The 19,698-nt window shown below is 51.9% G+C and overlaps 1 protein-coding gene across 4 annotated transcripts in view; it reads right to left on the reverse strand.

The window, feature by feature from the left end:
• Positions 1-450: 450 nt before the first annotated feature.
• EPHB2 (EPH receptor B2) overlaps positions 451-19,698 on the reverse strand; it is a 203,041-nt gene continuing 183,793 nt past the window's right edge. For 2 of the 4 annotated variants that reach the window (XM_055261727.2, XM_055261725.2), the window contains exons 9-16: positions 18,999-19,066; positions 8,980-9,102; positions 8,132-8,379; positions 6,927-7,142; positions 5,920-6,069; positions 4,509-4,702; positions 2,545-2,700; positions 1,356-1,675 (exon numbers count right to left, since the gene is read on the reverse strand). In XM_055261727.2, coding sequence (XP_055117702.1) covers positions 1,567-1,675; positions 2,545-2,700; positions 4,509-4,702; positions 5,920-6,069; positions 6,927-7,142; positions 8,132-8,379; positions 8,980-9,102; positions 18,999-19,066 — 1,264 coding nt within the window. In that variant the 3' untranslated portion in view covers positions 1,356-1,566. Of the gene's footprint in view, positions 1,676-2,544; positions 2,701-4,508; positions 4,703-5,919; positions 6,070-6,926; positions 7,143-8,131; positions 8,380-8,979; positions 9,103-18,998; positions 19,067-19,698 lie in introns of all 4 variants that reach the window. The other 2 variants (XM_055261724.2, XM_055261726.2) reach the window with 2 other exon arrangements.

Below are 19,698 nucleotides of genomic sequence, written 5' to 3' on the forward strand. Positions count from 1 at the left end.
AAGGGAAGGAGCATGTTTGCCCGTGTCTCTGAGCGCACCCTCTGGAGGGCAGGGTATCACAGTGAATGATCCGGGTCCTGGCCTCCGATGCAGCCTGGTTTAGGCTCCCAGAGGCAAAACTGGGTTTTGGCCATCTGAGGGCACTTAGGAGCCTCAAAGGGGCCTATTTGCCTGGGAAGTACTAGATAGATTGGGGCAGGAGAGTGGGAAGTGGGCAAGGACTTCCAGCCCTGCAGCCTCAGAGCCCACTTCCTCCTCAATCCGTCCCTTTCATCAACAGTCCTGGAGTGGGAAGTTCCTCCACCTTGGCGCCTCCCCCTCCATACCCAAATCTCACTCTAGTCTCTGAATGGCCCAGATGGCCCCATGGCAGTGGGCTTTGGTGAGGCCTGGTGGCAGGTGGGAGGAGGGAAGAGTGTCAATGAAAACCGTATAAAAAATCCAGAAATGTGCATATAAAATCTCGCCCTTGGTGTATTGCCTAAGTCAGTAAGCAGAAAGCACCTTCTTCCTGGAGAAGGATCAAGTCCTCAAAAGGTAGGAAATGTCAAAGTGTCACTTCATTGTCATTAAAAAAAAAAAAAAAAACGAAAAACAAAAAACAACCCAACAAACAAACCCCCTAAACCAAAACCACCCTGTGACCAAAATACCCCCGAGTCCAGGAATTGCTGTAAACAAACCCAGATGCAGGATCAACCCTTCTCAGCAGCTGTCGGAGCTGACGGCAGTCACTGCAGTATCAGTCCTTGAGGTGGGGGCTGGCGGGAGTGGGCACCAGGCGGGCCAGGCTGCCAGGCTGTGCGCGTGATGTGTACCTGGAGCTGTAGACCCGGGGGGTGGCCATCCTCGGGAAGGCTGACCTTTCTGGCATCCCCGCATTCTCCCTGACCCGGGAGGACAAAAGCCCCTTTCAGCCCCGTGAGCCGCCAGGAGAAACAGTGTCTTTCATTGGAGTTTCTAAAATACTCTCCAAAGAGAAAAATTCTTCTGTTTGCCCAGTGGTGGCAGGAATAGATTTTCCCGGAGGGGTTCTCAGGGTGGCTGCCTGTCCATCTGTCCCGTCCTCCAGGCACTTGGTTGTTGAGTGAGGCCTAGAGGAGCAGCAGGGACAGGAGCCAAGGGTGGCCCCTGTCTCTCCCTTTCACATTTGTTTTTCTGAAAGTGTTTCTTGGCTCTGACCAGGTCACCTTCCCAGAGGGAGTTGGAGAGAAACTGCTTTTGGTCTCCGATTGGACACATAGCATGAATCTCCCAAGCCCTTTTTTACCCCCCGCAAGAACAGTCATTGCTTTCCTTATGAGAATCCTCTTTAAAAAATATTCCTTGTATTTCCCGCCCCCTCCCAGGATCTGTTTTCTTTTTTCCCATTCCCTTTTTTTTTCCGTCGTTTGAGTTGCATGTTTTCTTGGTGACGTCTCGTGGCTGGCGCCGCTTGGTTCCTCCCATGGCCCGTGGCCTCCTGGCGAGTGGCTGGCCCTGCAGTGGATAGAGCACCAGGAGGGCCGGCACGTGGGGTGGAGGGGGCGGGGCTTGGAGGAGGAGGTGAGCCGAGGCAGGTGAATGTCAAACCTCCACAGACTGAATCTGGTTCATCTGCGCCCGCATCACCTGGATACTGTTCAGGATTTTTTTCTGGTGGCCAGCCAAAGTGACCCCAACCCGGAGAATGTCCCTTTGGGAGAGAAGCACGTGTGTTAGGGAAATGTGCGGGTGAAGGGGCCCTGTGCCTGGTAGAGAGCTGCCTGGGCTTCCCCGGGAGGAAGACAGCAAAGCAAGGAGTACTGGGGAGTGGGGAGTGGGGAGCGGGGATTGGGCAGGCAGCCACAGCTGGAGGGAGCGACTATGGTGTGAGGTGGAAGAGCACTTGAGTAGGAATCAGGGTCCCTAGGGGGCCTTCTCTCCCCTGCTTTTGGGAGGGGTAAGCCAGCCTACATTTTCTTTCTTTTTCAAGACAGAGTCTTGCTCTGTCGCCCAGGCTGGTGTGCAGTGGCGTGATCTCAGCTCACTGCAACCTCTACCTCCTTGGTTCAAGCAATTCCCCTGCCTCAGCCTCCCGAGTAGCTGGCATTACGGGCGCATGCCACCTCGCACGGCTAATTTTTTGCATTTTAGTAGAGACGGGGTTTCACCATGTTGGTCAGGCTGGTCTTGAACTGCTGACCTTGTGATCTGCCTGCCTCGGCCTCCCAGTGTGCTAAGATTACAGGCGTGAGCCACTGCGCCCGGCTGCCAGCTTGCATTTTCTAAGCACCTGCTTCCTTTATATCTCCCTCAACCTTCCTACCAACCCCCAGTGTGTAGGTGAGAAAACGGAGGCTGAGGGAGGTACTATGATTTGACCAAGGTCACAGAGCTTGTAGGTGGCAGGCAGACCTGGGTATCAGTCCACAGGTGACTCCGAAGTTGGCCATCTTGCCCCTTGGTCCCTGCTTCTCTACTGGGACATGATCTATTCCTCACCCTCCAGATCACCCCACTTGGCTAGTGGGGCCGGTGGAGAGGGGGTGCTAAGGTGACAAGCAGAGGTGGCTGGGCACTTACTCCATCATCATCTGAGATACGACGTCAAAGGAGGTGAACCCGGCATTGGCGAAGCTCTCCTTGTACTGCCCCATCTTGATGGCCTCCAGCCACTCGTCCACCGTGTTAAAGCTGGTGTAGTCGGGGATCGTGCGGTCCAGCAGCGGCAGGTTGATGCTGGGGTTGGGGGTGGGCGACAGAGATGGTCAGGGCACCTGTTTGCAGGAAGCGTGCAGGGACATGCCTGTAGGCTGCGTATGCGTGAATGTGCACGTGTGCATCCATTTACGTGAACACAGGTGAAGGGGTATGTACATGAGTATTTCTGCATGAGTGCAGGCATGGGTTTGAACCGGTGGAAACATGCATGCATATATATGTGAGTGTCTGAGAGTAAGTGTGTGTTCAGAACTCAAAGCCGGGGCCAACTGGGAAGTCTAGGGAAGGCGCTGCAGGGATGGCCGAGAGGCTGGACCTCGGGAGTGAGGAGGGGAAGACGCAGCTCCATGCTTATTTTCAGGAGGAGGGATTTCAGCTAGACCAACTATTCTGGTTATTCACAGTTTCCTCTCCCAGTGCCATTCTCCATCCTTCTCCACCCTGGTTTGTGCTATAGGAAGCTCACCTTTTTGACTGTCCAGAGACTGTATCTCCAAAGCCCAGCTAAGGCTGGTGGCGCTAATGGGAATGACTTCTTGGCTGGCAAGGAGTGAAATGGCTCTCATGAGGTTTCAAGCTCAGAGGGATTTGATCTGGAGAGTTAGGGGTGGCTGACACAGGGTCATGGTGAGGAGAGACAGGCAGAAGAAAGCACGATGATCTCCTGCTCATAAGAATGTGCTGGAGGAAGGACTTTGGCCCAAAAGGTCTCTGGCTACAGCCAGCCCTGGGTCCTAAGGACACCTGGCCAGACGCCCCTCTGAAACACTGTGGGGTTGTGGGTCCTGAGGAGTAAGTGTGTGACAGCCACCCAAGGAAGGCAGAGGAGAGCTGCTGCCTCATGGAGCCATGCCCTGGGAGGCTTGAGCCTTGAGGAGAAGGGAGGCACCAGGTCCCCGAGCGAACACCCCTCAGGCCGAGCCCGTCTCTCGGGCATGGGGACGCTGACTCAGTGTGGGGGCACAGATGGGTGTACGGTAAGTACAAACTCCTGAATGGGTGTGTGTGTGCAGGTGCCTATGGATGTGTGTAGGTGTGAGAGCCTGAGACTGTGTGTGTGAACACGCATGAGTGTTTGTGCCTAATTGTGTGTTCATCTGTGCATGTAGGACTGGATTTGTGTGAGTGTGTGTGTGATGAGGATATAAATGGAAGTTAGAGGGTCCAGGTTTGAGTGTGAGGGTAGCTAGGAAGGAAACTTAGTGACAGGCATATCTATTCATGAACTAAGATTCTGATCCTTTGGTAATTTTTTTTTTTTTAGATGGAGTTTCACTCTTGCCACTCAGGCTGGAGTGCAGTGGCACGATCTCAGCTCACTGCAACCTCTGCCTCCTGGGTTCAAGCGATTCTCCTGCCTCAGCCTCCTGAGTAGCTGGGATTACAGGTGCACGCCATCAGGGGCTGGCTAATTTTTGTAAATTTTAGTAGAGAAGGGGTTTCACCATGTTGGCCAGGCTGGTCTCGAACTCCTGTCCTCAGGTGATCCACCCACTTCAGCCTTCCAAAGTGCTGGGATTACAGGTGTGAGTCAACTCTCCTGGCCTTCCTTTGGTAATTTTTCTTCATTGTCCTCTCTGACCATGCTTTAAAAGATGCCTCCTCTGCCACCCACAGGGTATGCGTCCTTTTCTTCCTCTGGGTGGTCTGTGTCCTCTGCTCTCCTGCACCCTAAGGCAGGGCAGATACCCAAGAAACACTAGTCCTGTCCTTCCCCATCCCAAGCTGCAGTAAGGAAGAGCATTTGCCTGAAGTGGGGGCAGAAGGGATGGGAGACGGGAAGAGGGGCAGGGCCTGGCTGGGGCAGGGCCAGGGCGGGGCCTTACCCAGAGGAGAGGGGCGCCATGGCTTTGAGGCTGTTGGGATTGCGGATCATCTTGTCTAGCGTGTTGACAATTTGGCCGAACTTGGGCCGGTGATTGCGGTCCTTCTGCCAACAGTCCAGCATGAGTTGGTGCAGGGCGCTTGGGCAGTCCATGGGCGGTGGCAGCCGATAGTCCTGCTCAATGGCATTGATTACCTGGGACAATGCAGGAGTGGAGTGGGGTTGGGTGGATGGGCTGAGGGCATCTACCCTCTGCCAGGCCCATCTTGCCCCCAGTACATTGCACGTCTGACCTATTTAGTTGCTGTGGCAACCACTTTCACCTCCTGGAGGCGGCCCCAGGGATGGGATGACCTGGGTTTCCACCATCTAGACCCTTAATCTGACATGGCAGCTGGGTTCCTGCCCCACCCTCTGCCAATCTTGGGAAATCCAGTGCCCTGAGATAGCTTCTCCCCAGGGTCCACCAAGATGACCCTCCTGTGCCTGATTCCACCAGCTCCTCCCTCTTTCCCGTCTGTGAGCCCCCTCCTGGCTTGGATGACCCCAAGGCCTCCCCAATCTGCCTCATTGCTTGACCCCATGTGGCCACATGCTTGATTTTAGTGCCATTTACAGCTCCAGGTATGAGATACCTCCCCCCATTGGGCCCACACCATGGCCTCAAGCCTGGCTGGGGCTCCCTCCCACCATCTCCACCTGCTTCTCTGTCAAGGAAATGCATCCAAACACCCCTCTCAGCCTGTCCTGCCACCACGGCCAGATTCACCTTCCACAGCTCGACTGTGGGTCACCCTCCCTGTGTAAGAAGTTTCTTCGAGTCCTTCCTGTCTTCATTTTTGCCAATGGAAATCCCTTGGTTTGGCTTCAACCCCGCATTAGCCCATCTCAGCCTTTGCACACACTGTTCTTTCCCACTGGAAGCTCTCAAGTCTCCACGTCCTGCGACCTTTCGAACACCACTTGTCCTGTGATCACTTCCTGGCTGATCTTGCCCATGCCGCCGGTGCCTCAGTGCCTCCAGGCTACTCTGATTTAGCACCTGATTATAAAAGCTCCTGATCATAGCATCTGGTTCCCTGAATAATCGTCTTTTCCCCCAGTTAGGTGGTAAACACCTGAAGGGCAGATGTGGTCTCATTTGGGGCTGGCCACAGGTGCATGTATCCTGAAGACGTGCTGATGTGTGGATGGGTGGCCTTTCCTACTTCCTACCCCCTGGAGAGTCCAGGGTCCTGTGCAGACATTCGAATCAGCCACCATCAGGCTGGCAGCTGCCCTGGGAGCCAGGCCCATGATCTCAGAAGCCTGTGTCCCACACTCTGGGAGACTGGCACAAGGCCAGGAGCACCGATCTTCCCTCTCCCATCTGGCGGGCTGGAGAGGCCTTGCCCATCCCCTTGGAGACTTACGTCCTGGTTGGTCATGTCCCAGTAGGGCCGCTCCCCGTAGGACATCACCTCCCACATGACGATGCCGTAGCTCCACACATCACTGGCCGAGGTGAACTTTCGGTACTGGATGGCTTCCGGGGCTGTCCAACGGATGGGGATCTTCCCGCCCTGGGAGACAGAAAGAGGAGGGTTTGTGGGTGGGAGGCTTGCCTGTCTGACCTGTTAATCCTCCCACCTGTGCCCTGTGATGCCCCAATCTCATGAGGCACCTCATTGTGCCCCAAACTCACCATGCAGCTTCAGACCACTGGGCATTCACGCCTGCTGCACCCTCTGCATGAAGTGCCTTTTCCCACTCTGCCATCTGGAAACCTCCTTCTCATCCTCGAGTCCCTCCAAAAGCCTTTCTGAGCTCCCAAAGAATTGTCAGCTGCCCTCAATCCCACAGCTGTGCCTTATGTCTCCCCATCAAGGAGGCATGTCTCACACAGCACAGTACTCAAGTGACTTGCCTACTTGCACCCGTCTCCGGGCTCTTTGTCCTTTCAGTTTAAAACCTTCAACAACCCTTGCTGCTTTCAGGAGAGGGTCCTGAACTTGGGCATTCCAGGAGCTCCAAGGTCCAGCCCTGTCTACCTCTCCAGCATTACTGCTCACTACCACTGCCCCTACAGCTTGTATTCCAGTCACAGGACTTTGCCATGAGAACATGGCATCTGACAAACGTTTCCGGGCCCTTCCGCTCTCAGCTCAGATATCAACCTCTCTGGCAAGCCTTCCTCTGCCTCCAAGACTGGCTGTCCTGGCTTACAGCCCTGTCACTCCACATGGCTCTGCACATTTGTTCCCCACCAGTGTGGGAATTGCAAGAGGGCAGGAGCTGTGGTTCCTGTCTCCCTGTCTCCAGGGCCCAGGACAGTGCTTGGCCCAATTGGGCATTAGTGAAAGTGTCTTGCAGGGAGAGATGGACACTCATGCCCTCTTCTCTGGCTCTGTGACTCCCGTGTTCCCTGCCTCCATCTTACCAGGGCGCTGGTGTAGGTGGGGTCTGAGGTATCGTCCTCTAGAAAGCGTGAGAGCCCAAAGTCCGACACCTTGCAGACCAGGTTGCTGTTGACGAGGATGTTGCGGGCAGCCAGGTCACGGTGAACATAGTTCATGTCTGCCAGGTACTTCATGCCGGCTGCAATGCCCCGAAGCATGCCCACCAGCTGGATGACTGTGAACTGCCCATCGTTTTGCTTTGGGAGAAGTGGGGAAAACACAGAGTAAACAGAAGAGCAGGCATCAGAGCTCTGCATCACCCTCACATTGGGAAACCAGAACAGGGCCCTGCCAGCCTGGCTCTGGGCTCCCTTGGGGAAGGACTCAGATGCTTCAGGACCCTGGAGAGGCCCATCAGAGGCCAACTTCAGGGTGATGGTGAGAACACAGGCTTTGAAGCAGACACGCTTGGTTTGACTCTGGCTCTGTTCCTCCTCGGCTGTGCCACCTTGGACGTGTGCCCTAATATCTCCGAGTCTCAGTTTCCTCGTCTGTGTGTTAAATGGGCCTAAATCACACCCATCTCCCAGGGCTATTCTGGGTTATACAAGAAGGTGCATGGAAGGTGCCTGGCACATGTTAGGTGCTTCACAAATATTGACTGAATGGCAGCTGGTCCAATGGCCTGCTTCTGATGCCCAGTCTGGTGCTTTGTCTGGTTGGTTGACTGTGGTCTCCTGGGAGACCTTGACACTTTCCTCTGTTCGCCTTGTGCTCTGAACTCCTCCCACCAGCCTATAGCGCTTTGGAGAACTCCAAAATCTGGTGAAAACCTGGATGAGAGGTCAAGACACTTGGTTCCAGTCCAGGCCTCATCTTGACCCTCTGGGTGACTCTGGGCAAATCCTACCTCTCTTTGAGCCCGTTTGTGCATAATGAGAAGGCTGGCTAAGAGCAGGAATGGAGACAGATTTCAGATGTGTGCCAACTCTGATCAACTGATTGTGGCTTCCTGGGGAACCATACTGAGAAGAATTCTGGGACTGCTTCTGGGCTTAGTGGATGAGAGTGCTGGGATTGATTAGCAGTGCCTGCCATGGGTAAGGGAATGGAAAGTGACAGCCTGCAAGCCATTCCTGACCTAGAGCTTTTCCAAGACCCCTTCAGGCTCTGACAGCATAAAGCTATGCCCATCATTCCTTTTCCTGCCCCATTTATGGGCCCCGGCCCTCTTGGCTTCCCCTACCCGGAGAAAGGAGTCCAGGGAGCCATTCTCCATGAACTCAGTGATGATCATCACAGGTGTGCTCTTGGTCACGACACCCTCCAGGTGGATGACGTTGGGATGGTCGAACTGGCCCATGATGGAGGCTTCGCTCAGGAAGTCCCGGCGCTGCTTCTCCGTGTAGCCCGACTTGAGCGTCTTGATGGCCACAAAGATCTCTCTCTTGCCTGGCAGCTTCAGGTGGCCACTGCAGACCTCGCCAAACTCCCCTGAGACAGAAACACCAAGACAGGCAGGATGTCACTTGCCAGGTGGAAGGGCCACCTCCCTGTTCCCTGTCACGTCCACTCACGGGGCCTGCAGGTACATTTTCTTCTCAATGGCCCACTCATCCTTGCAGACACAGAACCCCTTCAAGAATGTCAGGGGTCCAGAAAAGTCCCAGCCACCTCTGGGAGAGGACAATGCATTCCTCATGGTTGTTCTCTGGTTGTCCCTGGCTGGGCATGTGGGTGAGGGTGCAGGGGAACCCGGGAGATGGGGAAAGGCACTGGGATACATGGGGGGAGGAAGGAAAAGCACTGGACCAAGAGTCCAGAGAACTGGGCTCCAGACCCAGCTCAATCTCTGACTCACTGTGCATGCCCCTTCCCAGCCCTGTGCCTCAGTTTCCTCTTTTGTCAGTGAGGTGGTTTTACTGGATAACCTTTGAGGGCCCTTCTTTCATGGTCATTCTGAACCTTCAGGCCTTGGGGGGTCCTTTGAGGCACCTGTCCCACACCCTACCTTCTGCCCCAAGGGTACACATTAGGGTGGTCTCGCCACCCATGGCTAAGGTCATAGTACATGTGAGGGTACCAGCCACCTACCTGCTCCGATCACCTGCTCAATTTTGACACAGGAGATGTCAATTTCCTTGGCAAACTCCCGCACTGCCTCGTTGGGGTCCTCGTAGGTGAAAGGATCGATGTAGATCTTCATGCCTGGGGTCACTGGGGGACAAGACCAGGCTCTGTCACATGCACTGATTCAAGATGCACACAAAAAGGAAAAGCGGGAGCCAGTCCCTCCATGGAGGGAAATCCACTCCCACGTAGCCCCCATAAGAACTGGGCAACTCCCTGCGGGTCACTTGACCTCTCTGGGTCTTACTGAGCAGATGGGCGTGAACCGAGTAGGAGGTGAGGGGAACAGAGACCAGCAGGGGTGGCAGATAGGTCTTAGCTCTTGTTTCAACTCTCATTGATCAACAGTGGTTTTCTGGAGCAGCTGAGACTGGCAGGACTGATAAGCAATGTCTGGTATGGGTGTGGGCACAGAAGGATAAACGGATTGATAGGTGATAGAGAATCAAGGGGTGCAAAGTAAACGAAGAGGGGGGCAAAAAGGAAGGGAGCGAATTGGAACTAAAATACAGAAAGAGCAGGCAACAGACCATGTTGTTTTTGGGGTTCTGCTGAGGAGAGCCCCTCCTTGTCTCTCCAGGCCTAATTCAAGACTCCTCTTCCCCCAGGGTCCCTTTCTAGCTGCCCAGCCCTCCCAAATGGGCCCCCAGAGCCTTAAGGGGCTGCCCCACTCACCAGGGACTGAGTGTCCACAGCTGCTGGGCCACCTCCCAGGTCCCCCTCTAGCCAAGTCTGAACCCCTTCTGGATCCCTGATTTTCTGGTAATCAGCATGAAGCTAGACAGGGGGCATTTAATTCCTGATCTGATGCGTATTTTAATTTATTATTATTATTTTTTGTTCTCCCTCTCTTCTGTCCCACACTTATTTTTTTATGCACTAAGGGAAGAAGGTAACCTGGATGTCAAAGACCCAATTCTGAACAGCCAGCACTGAGTCAGCAAAATGCTTTGAAAGAAGGGAAAGATGACCCATCTATCTTCCACCTCCCAGATAGACAGCTGGTCTTCCAACACCCAGACCTCCCGGTCCTCCCTGAACCCAGGCTTTCCTCTGGCTCTTCCAGCATCCTGCTCACATTCTCCTGCCACTCCAGGAGCTGCAACTTTGGAGGTAGGAGTTCTAGGAGTTGGGAGTTGAAATCCTTGGGTCACCATAAGGCTTGGCTGGCTGGTGCATGAGGCCATCAACCCTGCTCAGCTGTGTGACCTTGGACATATGAGTTGACCACTCTTAGCCTCTATTTTAGACATTCCAGGAATCTAGGCATTAGAACATGTAATATAGGGGTTGGCGAATTGGCTTACAGCCTATTTTGTAAATAAAGTGTTATTGAAACACAACCATGCTCATTCCTTTGCCTGTGGCTGTTATTAAGCTATGACAGCAGAGTTGGGTAGTTACAAGAGAGACCCATAAGGACTAAAACATTTACTATCTGTTCCCTTACAGAAAAATTTGCCAACTGCTACTCTAACACATTAGCTTTATTTGGGATTATTTGTGTGGGTATTTGTTTAACCCTTGAGGTCAGGGTTTCTTAATTTGGGTCTGTGAGCTACTTAGCAGTCCTAAGTACGAGCAGTAGGAGGTCTGGTAACCTCCTGAGATGGGATGCATTTACTATGATTGTCCTTTTCTATTCAAAAAGTAATTCATGCTCCTTCTAAAGTCCAAAAGTTATGGAAATAAATATTGTCAAAAATAAAAGTTCTCAAAAAATCCATCCTTGAGTATAGACCTCTGGATTTTTTTTAATTAATTTTTTTTTTTTTTTTTTTTTTTTTTTTTTTTTTTTGTTTGAGACAAGGTCTTGCTCTGTCACCCAGGCTGGAGTGCAGTGGCACGATCTCAGCTCACTGCAACCTCCGCCTCCCGGGTTCACGTGATTCTCCCACCTTAACCTCCCAAGTAGTTGGGATTACAGCCATGTGCCACAACACTCAGCTTATTTTTTGTATTTTTAATAGAGTTTTAATAGGTTTTGCCACGTTGGCCGGGCTGGTCTCTAACTCCTGACCTCAAGTGATCCACCTGCCTCGGCCTCCCAAAGTGCTGGGATTACAGGCGTGAGCCACGGCGCCTGGCCTGACCTCTGGACTTTGAATAATTTTATACATGTATATGTTTTTCTGGCCATAGGCTCCAAAACTTTCAGCAGAGTCTCCCAGGAGTCTGAGGCCCCCAAAGAGGTTAAGAACCACCATCCAAGACTGTGAGTGCCTGGGAGGAGGAAATGGACACACGTTTTTTTTCTGATTTCTCCCTCCCCTGGCACATGCATAAAGCTCTGCACACAGCAGACACTCAATGTCTATAGGGCTGAGCAAAATCCAAATGACACAGACAGAATCACAATAGCAGCTGTCACTTACTGCGCCCTTTGTGCCCAACACCATGCCAGGCTCTTTATATGCCTTATCCCCTCCACTCAACAACTCTTAGGGGAAAGGACAATTATTCCCATTTCACACATAAGGAAACTGTGGCTCTGAGAGGCTAAGTCATCTGGCCAAGGCCACACAGCTAGCAAATGGCACAGCCAGGATTTGAACCCAGGTCTGTCAGACTTGAGCCTGGGGCCAGTACTCCTAATCACCATGTTCACTGGCTCCTGGATGAAATACAACCAGAATCTGGTCCATGCGTCCTTCTGGAGTATTCCGCCATGACCACCTCCTTCCCCAGCAGCCTTCTCAAAGCCAGGGCATCGGCTCCCTGGGGATGCCCTCTTGCTTGCTCAGACACAATGCATATGCCTTGTGGTTCTTGACAACTGGCTTTCAGCCCCCCTTCCAACAGGACTCAGGGAGGCCCTTTCTGATGGGGACAGAGGACAGGAATGGGTTGACTCAGGGAGGTAAGGGGAAGCACAGCAGCTCAAACCCTCCTTGGTCACCTCCACTGCCAAGCAACTGGATGCCATCGTCATGCTGTGGCCAGCAGCACTGGTCAAGAGGGCCTCTGCTGCTTGCAGGACAAAGCTGCATGCCCCTGCCTGGCATTCCCAGCTCTCCATGGATTGGTCTCACTTCCAGCTCCCTGCTCCCTGCTCCCTAGATGCCCGCTCACAGGACTTATTGGCCCAGGAGTTTCAGACACACTTCATTATTTCCCGCCTCCATGCTTTTGTTCATGTTGTGCTCTCTACCTGGAACACCCTCTCCTCTTTCTTTTTGTGACCAGATCAAATGCCATCCCTTCTGTGAAGACTGCCTGGATTGCTCCAGGGGAGACTTGTACCCTCTTCTCAGGCTCCCACAATCCTGAGTCCACACCCACTCTTATGATCTTGATGTCTGTATGGCTTTTCTACCTTGTACCAGGGTTCCCAGATATGCATGCCCACAGCCCCCTGACACTCCTTTCTGGAACACTCTGCTGCCCATGAGGGCTTAGTTTACCCTTTTCCCCAGGAAGACCGAGGCTGTGTCTGTCTTGTTCATGCTGAATCCCAGGGCTTAGCACACAGTGGGTGCCCAATAAGTGCTTATCGAACACATAATAGCATTACTATGTGTCTTGAATGTCGTTGAGAATTTGATGAAAATTATGAATCTGCTCCTTGGAAAAGTATTCCTGTGTGTGTGTATGCTCCCATATCTCACATATAATTTTGGGGTATTGGAAGCTCTAGGGGTCTTTAGACCCTAAGCTATAAGCTCTTGCTTTAGAATTTTGGCTCTGGAATACTTATGTGAAGGTGGTATACAGTAGATGCTTAGTAAACACTTATTGAATAGACATTCAGCATAGGCCTTGTTCTAGGCACTTCATAGTTTTTGATCCAATTAATCCTCCTAACAACCCCACCAGGTAAGTGCCATTATTAGGCTGATACCTTATGAAACTGTCAATATTTAACTGTTTCTGACTTACAAAAATAGCAATTTCATTTGGTACAATCACATATGATGCCTGTTTTTCAGATGAGGAAATTGGCATAAGAAAGGTTGAATGAGTTGGACACTGTGGCTCAAGCCCATAATCCCAGCCCTTTGGGAGGCTGAGGCAGGAGGATTGCCTGAACCCAGAAGTTTGAGACCAGCCTGGGTAACATGGCAGAAACCCATCTCTACGAAAAATAAATAAGTCAGCCAGGCATGGCGGTGCAGGCTTGTGATCCCAGCTACCTGGGAGGCTGAGGCAGGAGGATTGCTTGAGCCCAGGAGGTAGAGGCTGCAGTGAGCTGTGTTTGTGCCACTGCACTCCAGTCTGGGTGACAAAGTGAGACCCTGTTACACACACACACACACACACACACACACACACACACGAGGTTAAATGAAATCAACACAGCTAATAAATGGCAGAAGTGGGGTTTGAACCCAGGCCGGCTACAGAGTCTCCACTTGTAACCCTCAGGCTGCCAGTTTCTTCCAGGGGCTTCCCCAGTCTGTCTCTTGGAATAAAAGGTGAGTGAGTGCCTGGCGGCCAGAGCCTCCAACAAGCCTGGCTCTCAGAAGGGGCACTTGCTGAACCGAGATCGGGTGAGGACCTCTCCAGGCAAAGGCTACAGAAAATCCTGGGCTGTTGTTGGGATGATTTACGGCTGTCGGCCACTGGCTGTTGCTCTGCCCTCAAATGCGAAATTCACAATGAGGGAAGAGGAACCAGGGTGCAGAGTTCTGGGTCTGAATTCTGGCACTGCTGCTAATTCTGGTCACAAATCAGCTGCTTTGTGAGTTTGAAGCCAGGATCAACCACTGTGTTGATCCAGCTGTGTGCCCTTGGGCAAGTTACTTAACCTCTGTGTCTCACTTTTTTCACCTACCCAGTGGGTATAATAAACAATACCTACCTCCTAAGGGGGTTGCAAGATTAAACGAGAGTATCTTTTTAAAGGGCTCAGTACAGTAGTTGGCAAAAGGAAAGTGCTGAATAATTGTAAACTGTTGCAAAGAAGAGCTGGCTATTATTAAATATTATTCCAAAGCACTTTAACGTCCCTTAATTCATTTAATCCTCACAATTCCGTGACAAAAGTATCATTCTTGCTACTTCCCATATAAAGATGTCAAGGCTCAGAGAGGTTTGATGGCTTCCCTGAGGTCACCCAGCTGGCCAGGGGCAGAATAGGGATGAGAAACCAGGTCAGTCCCTCTGGCTCCACATCCAGGCATCACAGACCTTGGCACTCACTCAGCACCTGCTGAATGATGGAAACCATGGGGCCGTGTGGGTGATTACAGGCCAGTCACATGGATCTCTGGGCCTCAGCTTCCTCTTCTGTCCTGACCACGCAGGGTGGCTGGGTGGATACAGGATCACAGGGCTGGCAGTGCTTTGAAGAGAACAAAGTTCTGCTTGGATCTAACGTTAGAGCTTAGGATGCAGGGAGGGGGATCTTAGGCCTTAAAATGTGCTGATCTAGGAACAAACCCTGGGGTCTATTTTAAAAATAGACCTCACCTGTTTCCTTATTAATGACTCACGCACCACATAGCGATGCTATGGGAGCCCATCCCATTCCAGCTCAGTAGAACGGAGCCAGCACAGGATGCCAGCTCTGCAGCCAGACAGCTGGAGTTCATACCCCTGCTCCATCCCTGAGCAGCTGTGCAACCTCTGTGCCTCAGTTTCCCCATATTCAAAGTGAGAAATTATAAGGATCAAATGAATAAACACATGTAAAGCATTGAAACAATTCTTGGCACACAGAATGCACGCAGTACGTCTAGCCACATCTATGATCATGATTTCATTACTTGGGGCAATAAGAGGGGATGACATAATTTATAATCTTTCTTTTTCTTTTTTTCGTTTGAGGAGTCTTGCTCTGTTCCCCAGGCTGGAGTGCAGTGACGTGATCTCAGCTCACTGCAACCTTCACCTCCCAGGTTCAGGCAATTCTCCTGCCTCAGCCTCCTGAGTAGTTGGGACTATAGGCACCCGCCACCATGCCCAGCTAATTTTGGTATTTTTAATAGAGATGGGTTTCAGCATGTTGGCCACACTGGTCTCGAACTCTTGACTTCAGGTGATCCACCCACCTCGGCCTCCCAAAGTGCTGGGATCACGGGCGTGAGCCACTGCGCCCGGCCAAAGATATCTTAGAGTCCTAGCCCCTAGTACCTCTGTGTAATCTTATTTGGAAATAGAATCTTTTTTTTTTTTTTTTTGAGACAGGGTCTTGCTCTATCACCCAGGCTGGAGTGCAGTGGTACGATCTTGGCACACTGCAACCTCCGCCTCCTGGGTTCAAGCGATTTTCCTGCCTCAGCCTCCTGAGTAGCTGGGATTACAGGCGTGGACCACCACACCCAACTAATTTTTGTATTTTTAGTAGAGATGGGGTTTTACCACGTTGGCCAGGCTGGTCTTGAATTCCTGACCTCAGGTGATCCACCCGCCTTGGCCTCCCAAAGTGCTGGGATTACAGGCGTGAGGTACCGCACCCGGCCTTATTTTTCATTTTTCTTGGGACAGGGTCTCACTCTGTCACCCAGGCTGGAGTGCAGTGGTGAGATCATGGTTCACTGCAGCCTTGACCTCCTGGGCTTGAATGATCCTCTCACCTCAGCCTCCTGAGTAGCTTGGGACTACAGGTGTGTGCCACCATGCCTGGCTAATTTTTACATCTTTTTGTAGATATGAGGTTTTGCTATGTTGTCCAGGCTGGTCTCGAACTCCTGGACTCAAGTGATCCTCCCGCCTCAGCCTCCCAAAGTGCTGGGATTACAGGCATGAACTATGGCACCTGGCCTATGACCTTTATTTTTAATGTACAGGTGACTTTTATTTCTGTGTAGTTAAATGTGTCCACCTTTTTCTTAGGAGTTATCAATTGCTTTCATGTTTAGAAGGTCCTTTTCTATTTCCGTATTGGTTAATAGTTGCCTAAATTATCTTCTGGAAGATTTAATGGCTTAACTATTTTTACATATATGCCCCGAACTATTTTTTTTTTTTTTTTGAGATGGAGTTTCACTCTTGTTGCCTAGGCTGGAGTGCAATGGCATGATCTCAGCTCACTGCAACCTCCACCTCCTGGGTTCAAGGGATTCTCCTGCCTCAGCCTCTGAAGTAGCTGGGATTACAGGCACACACCACCACGCCAGGCTAATTTTCTATTTTTAGTAGAGATGGGGTTTCACCGTGTTGGTAGGGCTGGTCTTGAACTCTCGACCTCAGGTGATCCGCCCATCTTCGCCTCCCAAAGTGCTAGGATTATAGGGGCGAGCCACCGCGCCTGGCCCCAAACTATTTTTTCTTTTTTTTGAGACGGCGTTTTGCACTTGCTGCCCAGGCTAGAGTGCAATGGCGCGATCTCGGATCACCACAATCTCTGCCTCCCGGGTTCAAGCGATTCTCCTTCCTCAGCCTCCCGAGTGGCTGGGATTACAGGCATGCACCACCACGCCCGGCTAATTTTGTATTTTTAGTAGAGACGGGGTTTCTCCATGTTGGTCAGGCTGGTCTTGAACTCCCCACCTTGGCCTCCTAAAGTGTTGGGATTACAGGCGTGAGCCACCGTGCCTGGCCAGCCCCAAACTATTTTTAAGCCCAGGAACTTTTACTTCAAATCATGTCTTACCCAAAGGCTTCGTACCTGGAGCTCCTAGACTCTGCTCATTCTTACGTACCCACATCCAATCCTGCAGCAAATCTAGTGGCTCTGCTTTTGAAATATGTCAGAATCCAACCACTTCCCACTACCTTCTCCCTGCCACTCGGTCTGGCCACCATCATGTCTTCCCTGGATTCTTCCAACAGCTACCCCACTGGTCTCCCTGCATCAGCCCCTTTGGTCCATTCTCCAGGCAGCAGCCAGAGAAGTCCTGCCAAGGCCATAACTTGGAGCATGTCATCCCTCTACTGAGAACCTTCCAGCAGCTCCCCATTTCACTCAAGGAAAAGCCAAGGCTTTGCTGAGCCTGATGAGAACCTGCACGTTGGACTCCCTCAAAGCTTCCATTTCTCTCTTTGCTCTGCCCCAGTCACACTGGCCTCTGCTGTTCCTGAAATCTGCCAGGAAGCTCCAGCCTCAGGACCTTTGCATTGGCTGTTCCCTCTTCCTGGAATGCTTTTCCATCAGATACCTCTGAGCAGCTCACTCCCCCAGCTCTTTTGTATCTTTGTGCAAATAAAACCCTGTCAGTGAGGCCAACCCAAGCTGTCCTATTTAAAAACTCCACGCTGATCCCCACAAATCTCAGTCCATTACTGTTCCACTTTGTCTTTTTCCTATAGCACTTTCATCTTCAAATATACCATACGCTTCTGCATTTGTGACATGTATTTTTCTTTTCTTTCTTTTCTTTTCTTCTTTTTTTTTTTTTTTTTTGAGACTGGGTCTTGCTCTGTCACCCAGGCTGGACTGCAGTGGTGCGATCTGGGCTCACTGCAACCTCCGCCTCCTGGGCTTAAGCTATTCTCCCACCTCAACCTCCCAAGTAGCTGGAACTACAGACGTCCACCACCACACCCAGCTAATTTTTGTACTTTTTTTGGTAGAGACAGGCTTTCATCATGTTTCCCAGGCTGGTCTTGAACTTCTGTGTTCAAGCGATCCACCTGCCTTGGCATCCCAAAGTGGTGGAATTACAGGCGTGAGCCACGGTGCCTGGCCTTATATGTTTTTTATTTATTTTTTTATTTTGAGACAGAGTCTTGCTCTGTCACCCAGGCTGGAGTGCAGTGGCACGATCTCTGCTCACTGCAACCTCTGCCTCCAGGGTTCAAGCAATTTACCTGCCTCAGCCTCCTGAGTAGCTGGGATTACCAGCACACACCACCATGCCTGGCTAAATTTTGTATTTTTTAGTAGAGACAGCATTTCTCCATGTTGGCAAGGCTGGTCTCAAACACCTGGCCTCAAGTGATCTGCCTGCCTCAGCCTCCCAAAGTGCTGGGATTACAGGCGTGAGCTACTGTGCCTGGCCTTATGACATGGATTTTTTTTTATTCCATGTGCCTCCCAATAGAATATACGTTTTTCAAAGGCCAGGATATTTGGTTCGGTTACTCGGGGATCCCCAGCACCTAGGACAGTCCCTGGCATATGTGGTAGGCCCACGACAGATGTGTGACAAGGGCAGGGATATGATGATGGGTCTCTGTACCCAGAGGCAGCCACCTGAGGAACCTCAGGGCATCCCACTGAGTACAGTTTGAGAATGAATGTTAGACCCATTTAGAACTCCTTTTTGCTGAGTGAGCTGAAGTAAGGACTAAGCTTCTTGCTCTCCCCCGACTCCCTGATTACTGGTTCTGCCCAGGTCAAGTGGAGAGAGGAATCTATGATCTACTTTTCTCTCTGGCCCTTCAGGAGGGGACATCTGTGTGTGTGTGGCACATACATCCCTAGCCCTGGCCTGATGTAGGATGGGACGGTGGGAGAAATGAGGGCACTGGGTAAGGGGAAGAGGCCACCAGAAGAGTCACTGGGGAAGAGCAGGGGTCTGGAGCCACAGAGTGAGAGGAACGGAAGGAGAAAGGGACTCCTGCTGCTTTTCTCACCTCCTGGGCCAGAGCCCAGGGTCCTCATCATCTTATTTATTCAATTTGATTCATTTATTTATTCTGCAAATATGTCTAGTGCCTACTATGTGCTGGGCACCATGCTGGTGCTGGGGAGACATGGTAAATATCAGACACAATTCCAGGTCTCCAGCGGCCCCCACTATCATGGTGGTGAGATAAGAAACAGCCACCTCAATGCGGCCTGCGAGCACAGATGCGGCCCCTGAACCCAGGATGGGGTGGGGTCAGGGAAGGCTGCTTGGAGGAGTCTGTGTATGGTAAGGCCTGAGGAATGAGTAAGAGCTACATGGGTAAAGGGAAAGGGGGAGATTGCTCGAGGCAGAGGGAACCGCACTTGCAAAGGTCTAGAGTTGAGAGTGAGCTTCGCGCAACCAGGCAACCACTTGCCATTGTCTGCCTGCAGCATGGCAGAAGGAGGTCAGAGATGGCTTAAGAGGTCACCGGGGAACCGACAGTGAAGGGCCCAAGGGTTCCAGCCCGCTGGCGCGTGTACATACTGTGGCCACTGGTGTAGTGTTGCAGCTTGTCCGTGTACTCCGAGTCGGCACGCTCAAACCCCCGTCTTCTGGAACAAGAGCAAAGGGCTGGAGCCACCTGGAGGCGCCCAGGGAGCTAGGAGCCACAGTAGGTGATGGGGAGAGGGTGGGCAGGCCCTAGAAGCCACACCCTTGCCAGAGGGCTCCCTGCCTGCCCCTTCTGGCCCCCTTTGTCCCTTCCCACTCCTCCCACCTCAAGTCCAGGTTCACATCTTCCCCAGTTCCCCCTCCAGCCAAGCCCCCTTCAAAAAGAAAAGTCATCTTCCAGCCACGGCTTCTGGCCCTAGAAACCCCAGGGGCTTCTGTCCACCTGAACTTATGGTTCAGTCTATTCTGAAATGGGGAACTCTTTAAAGAAGAAGAGAATCTTTCTTTGCATTATACCCAGCAGAAGTCAAGGAACTGGCCCCACCCTCTTGCCTTTGCTTGTGCTGTCCTAGCCACTTGGGAGGCCCCTCCCCGCTCCTCCTCATAAGTCCTCCCCATCTTTCCAGCACCTCAGCCAGGGGGCCTGAACTCATGCAGAAAGCAGGACAATCTGTATACCCCTTCCACCACCCACTAAACTCCCAGCATCCTGCAGTCTTTCTTGCCCACTGCATTAGCGTCTCAATGTGCCCCCGCTTTCAATAGTGGGCTTGTCAGGGGCGATGCCTATCCC

The sequence above is a fragment of the Symphalangus syndactylus genome, chromosome 22 (genome assembly GCF_028878055.3).
Source record: "Symphalangus syndactylus isolate Jambi chromosome 22, NHGRI_mSymSyn1-v2.1_pri, whole genome shotgun sequence".
Classification (NCBI taxonomy): domain Eukaryota; kingdom Metazoa; phylum Chordata; class Mammalia; order Primates; family Hylobatidae; genus Symphalangus; species Symphalangus syndactylus.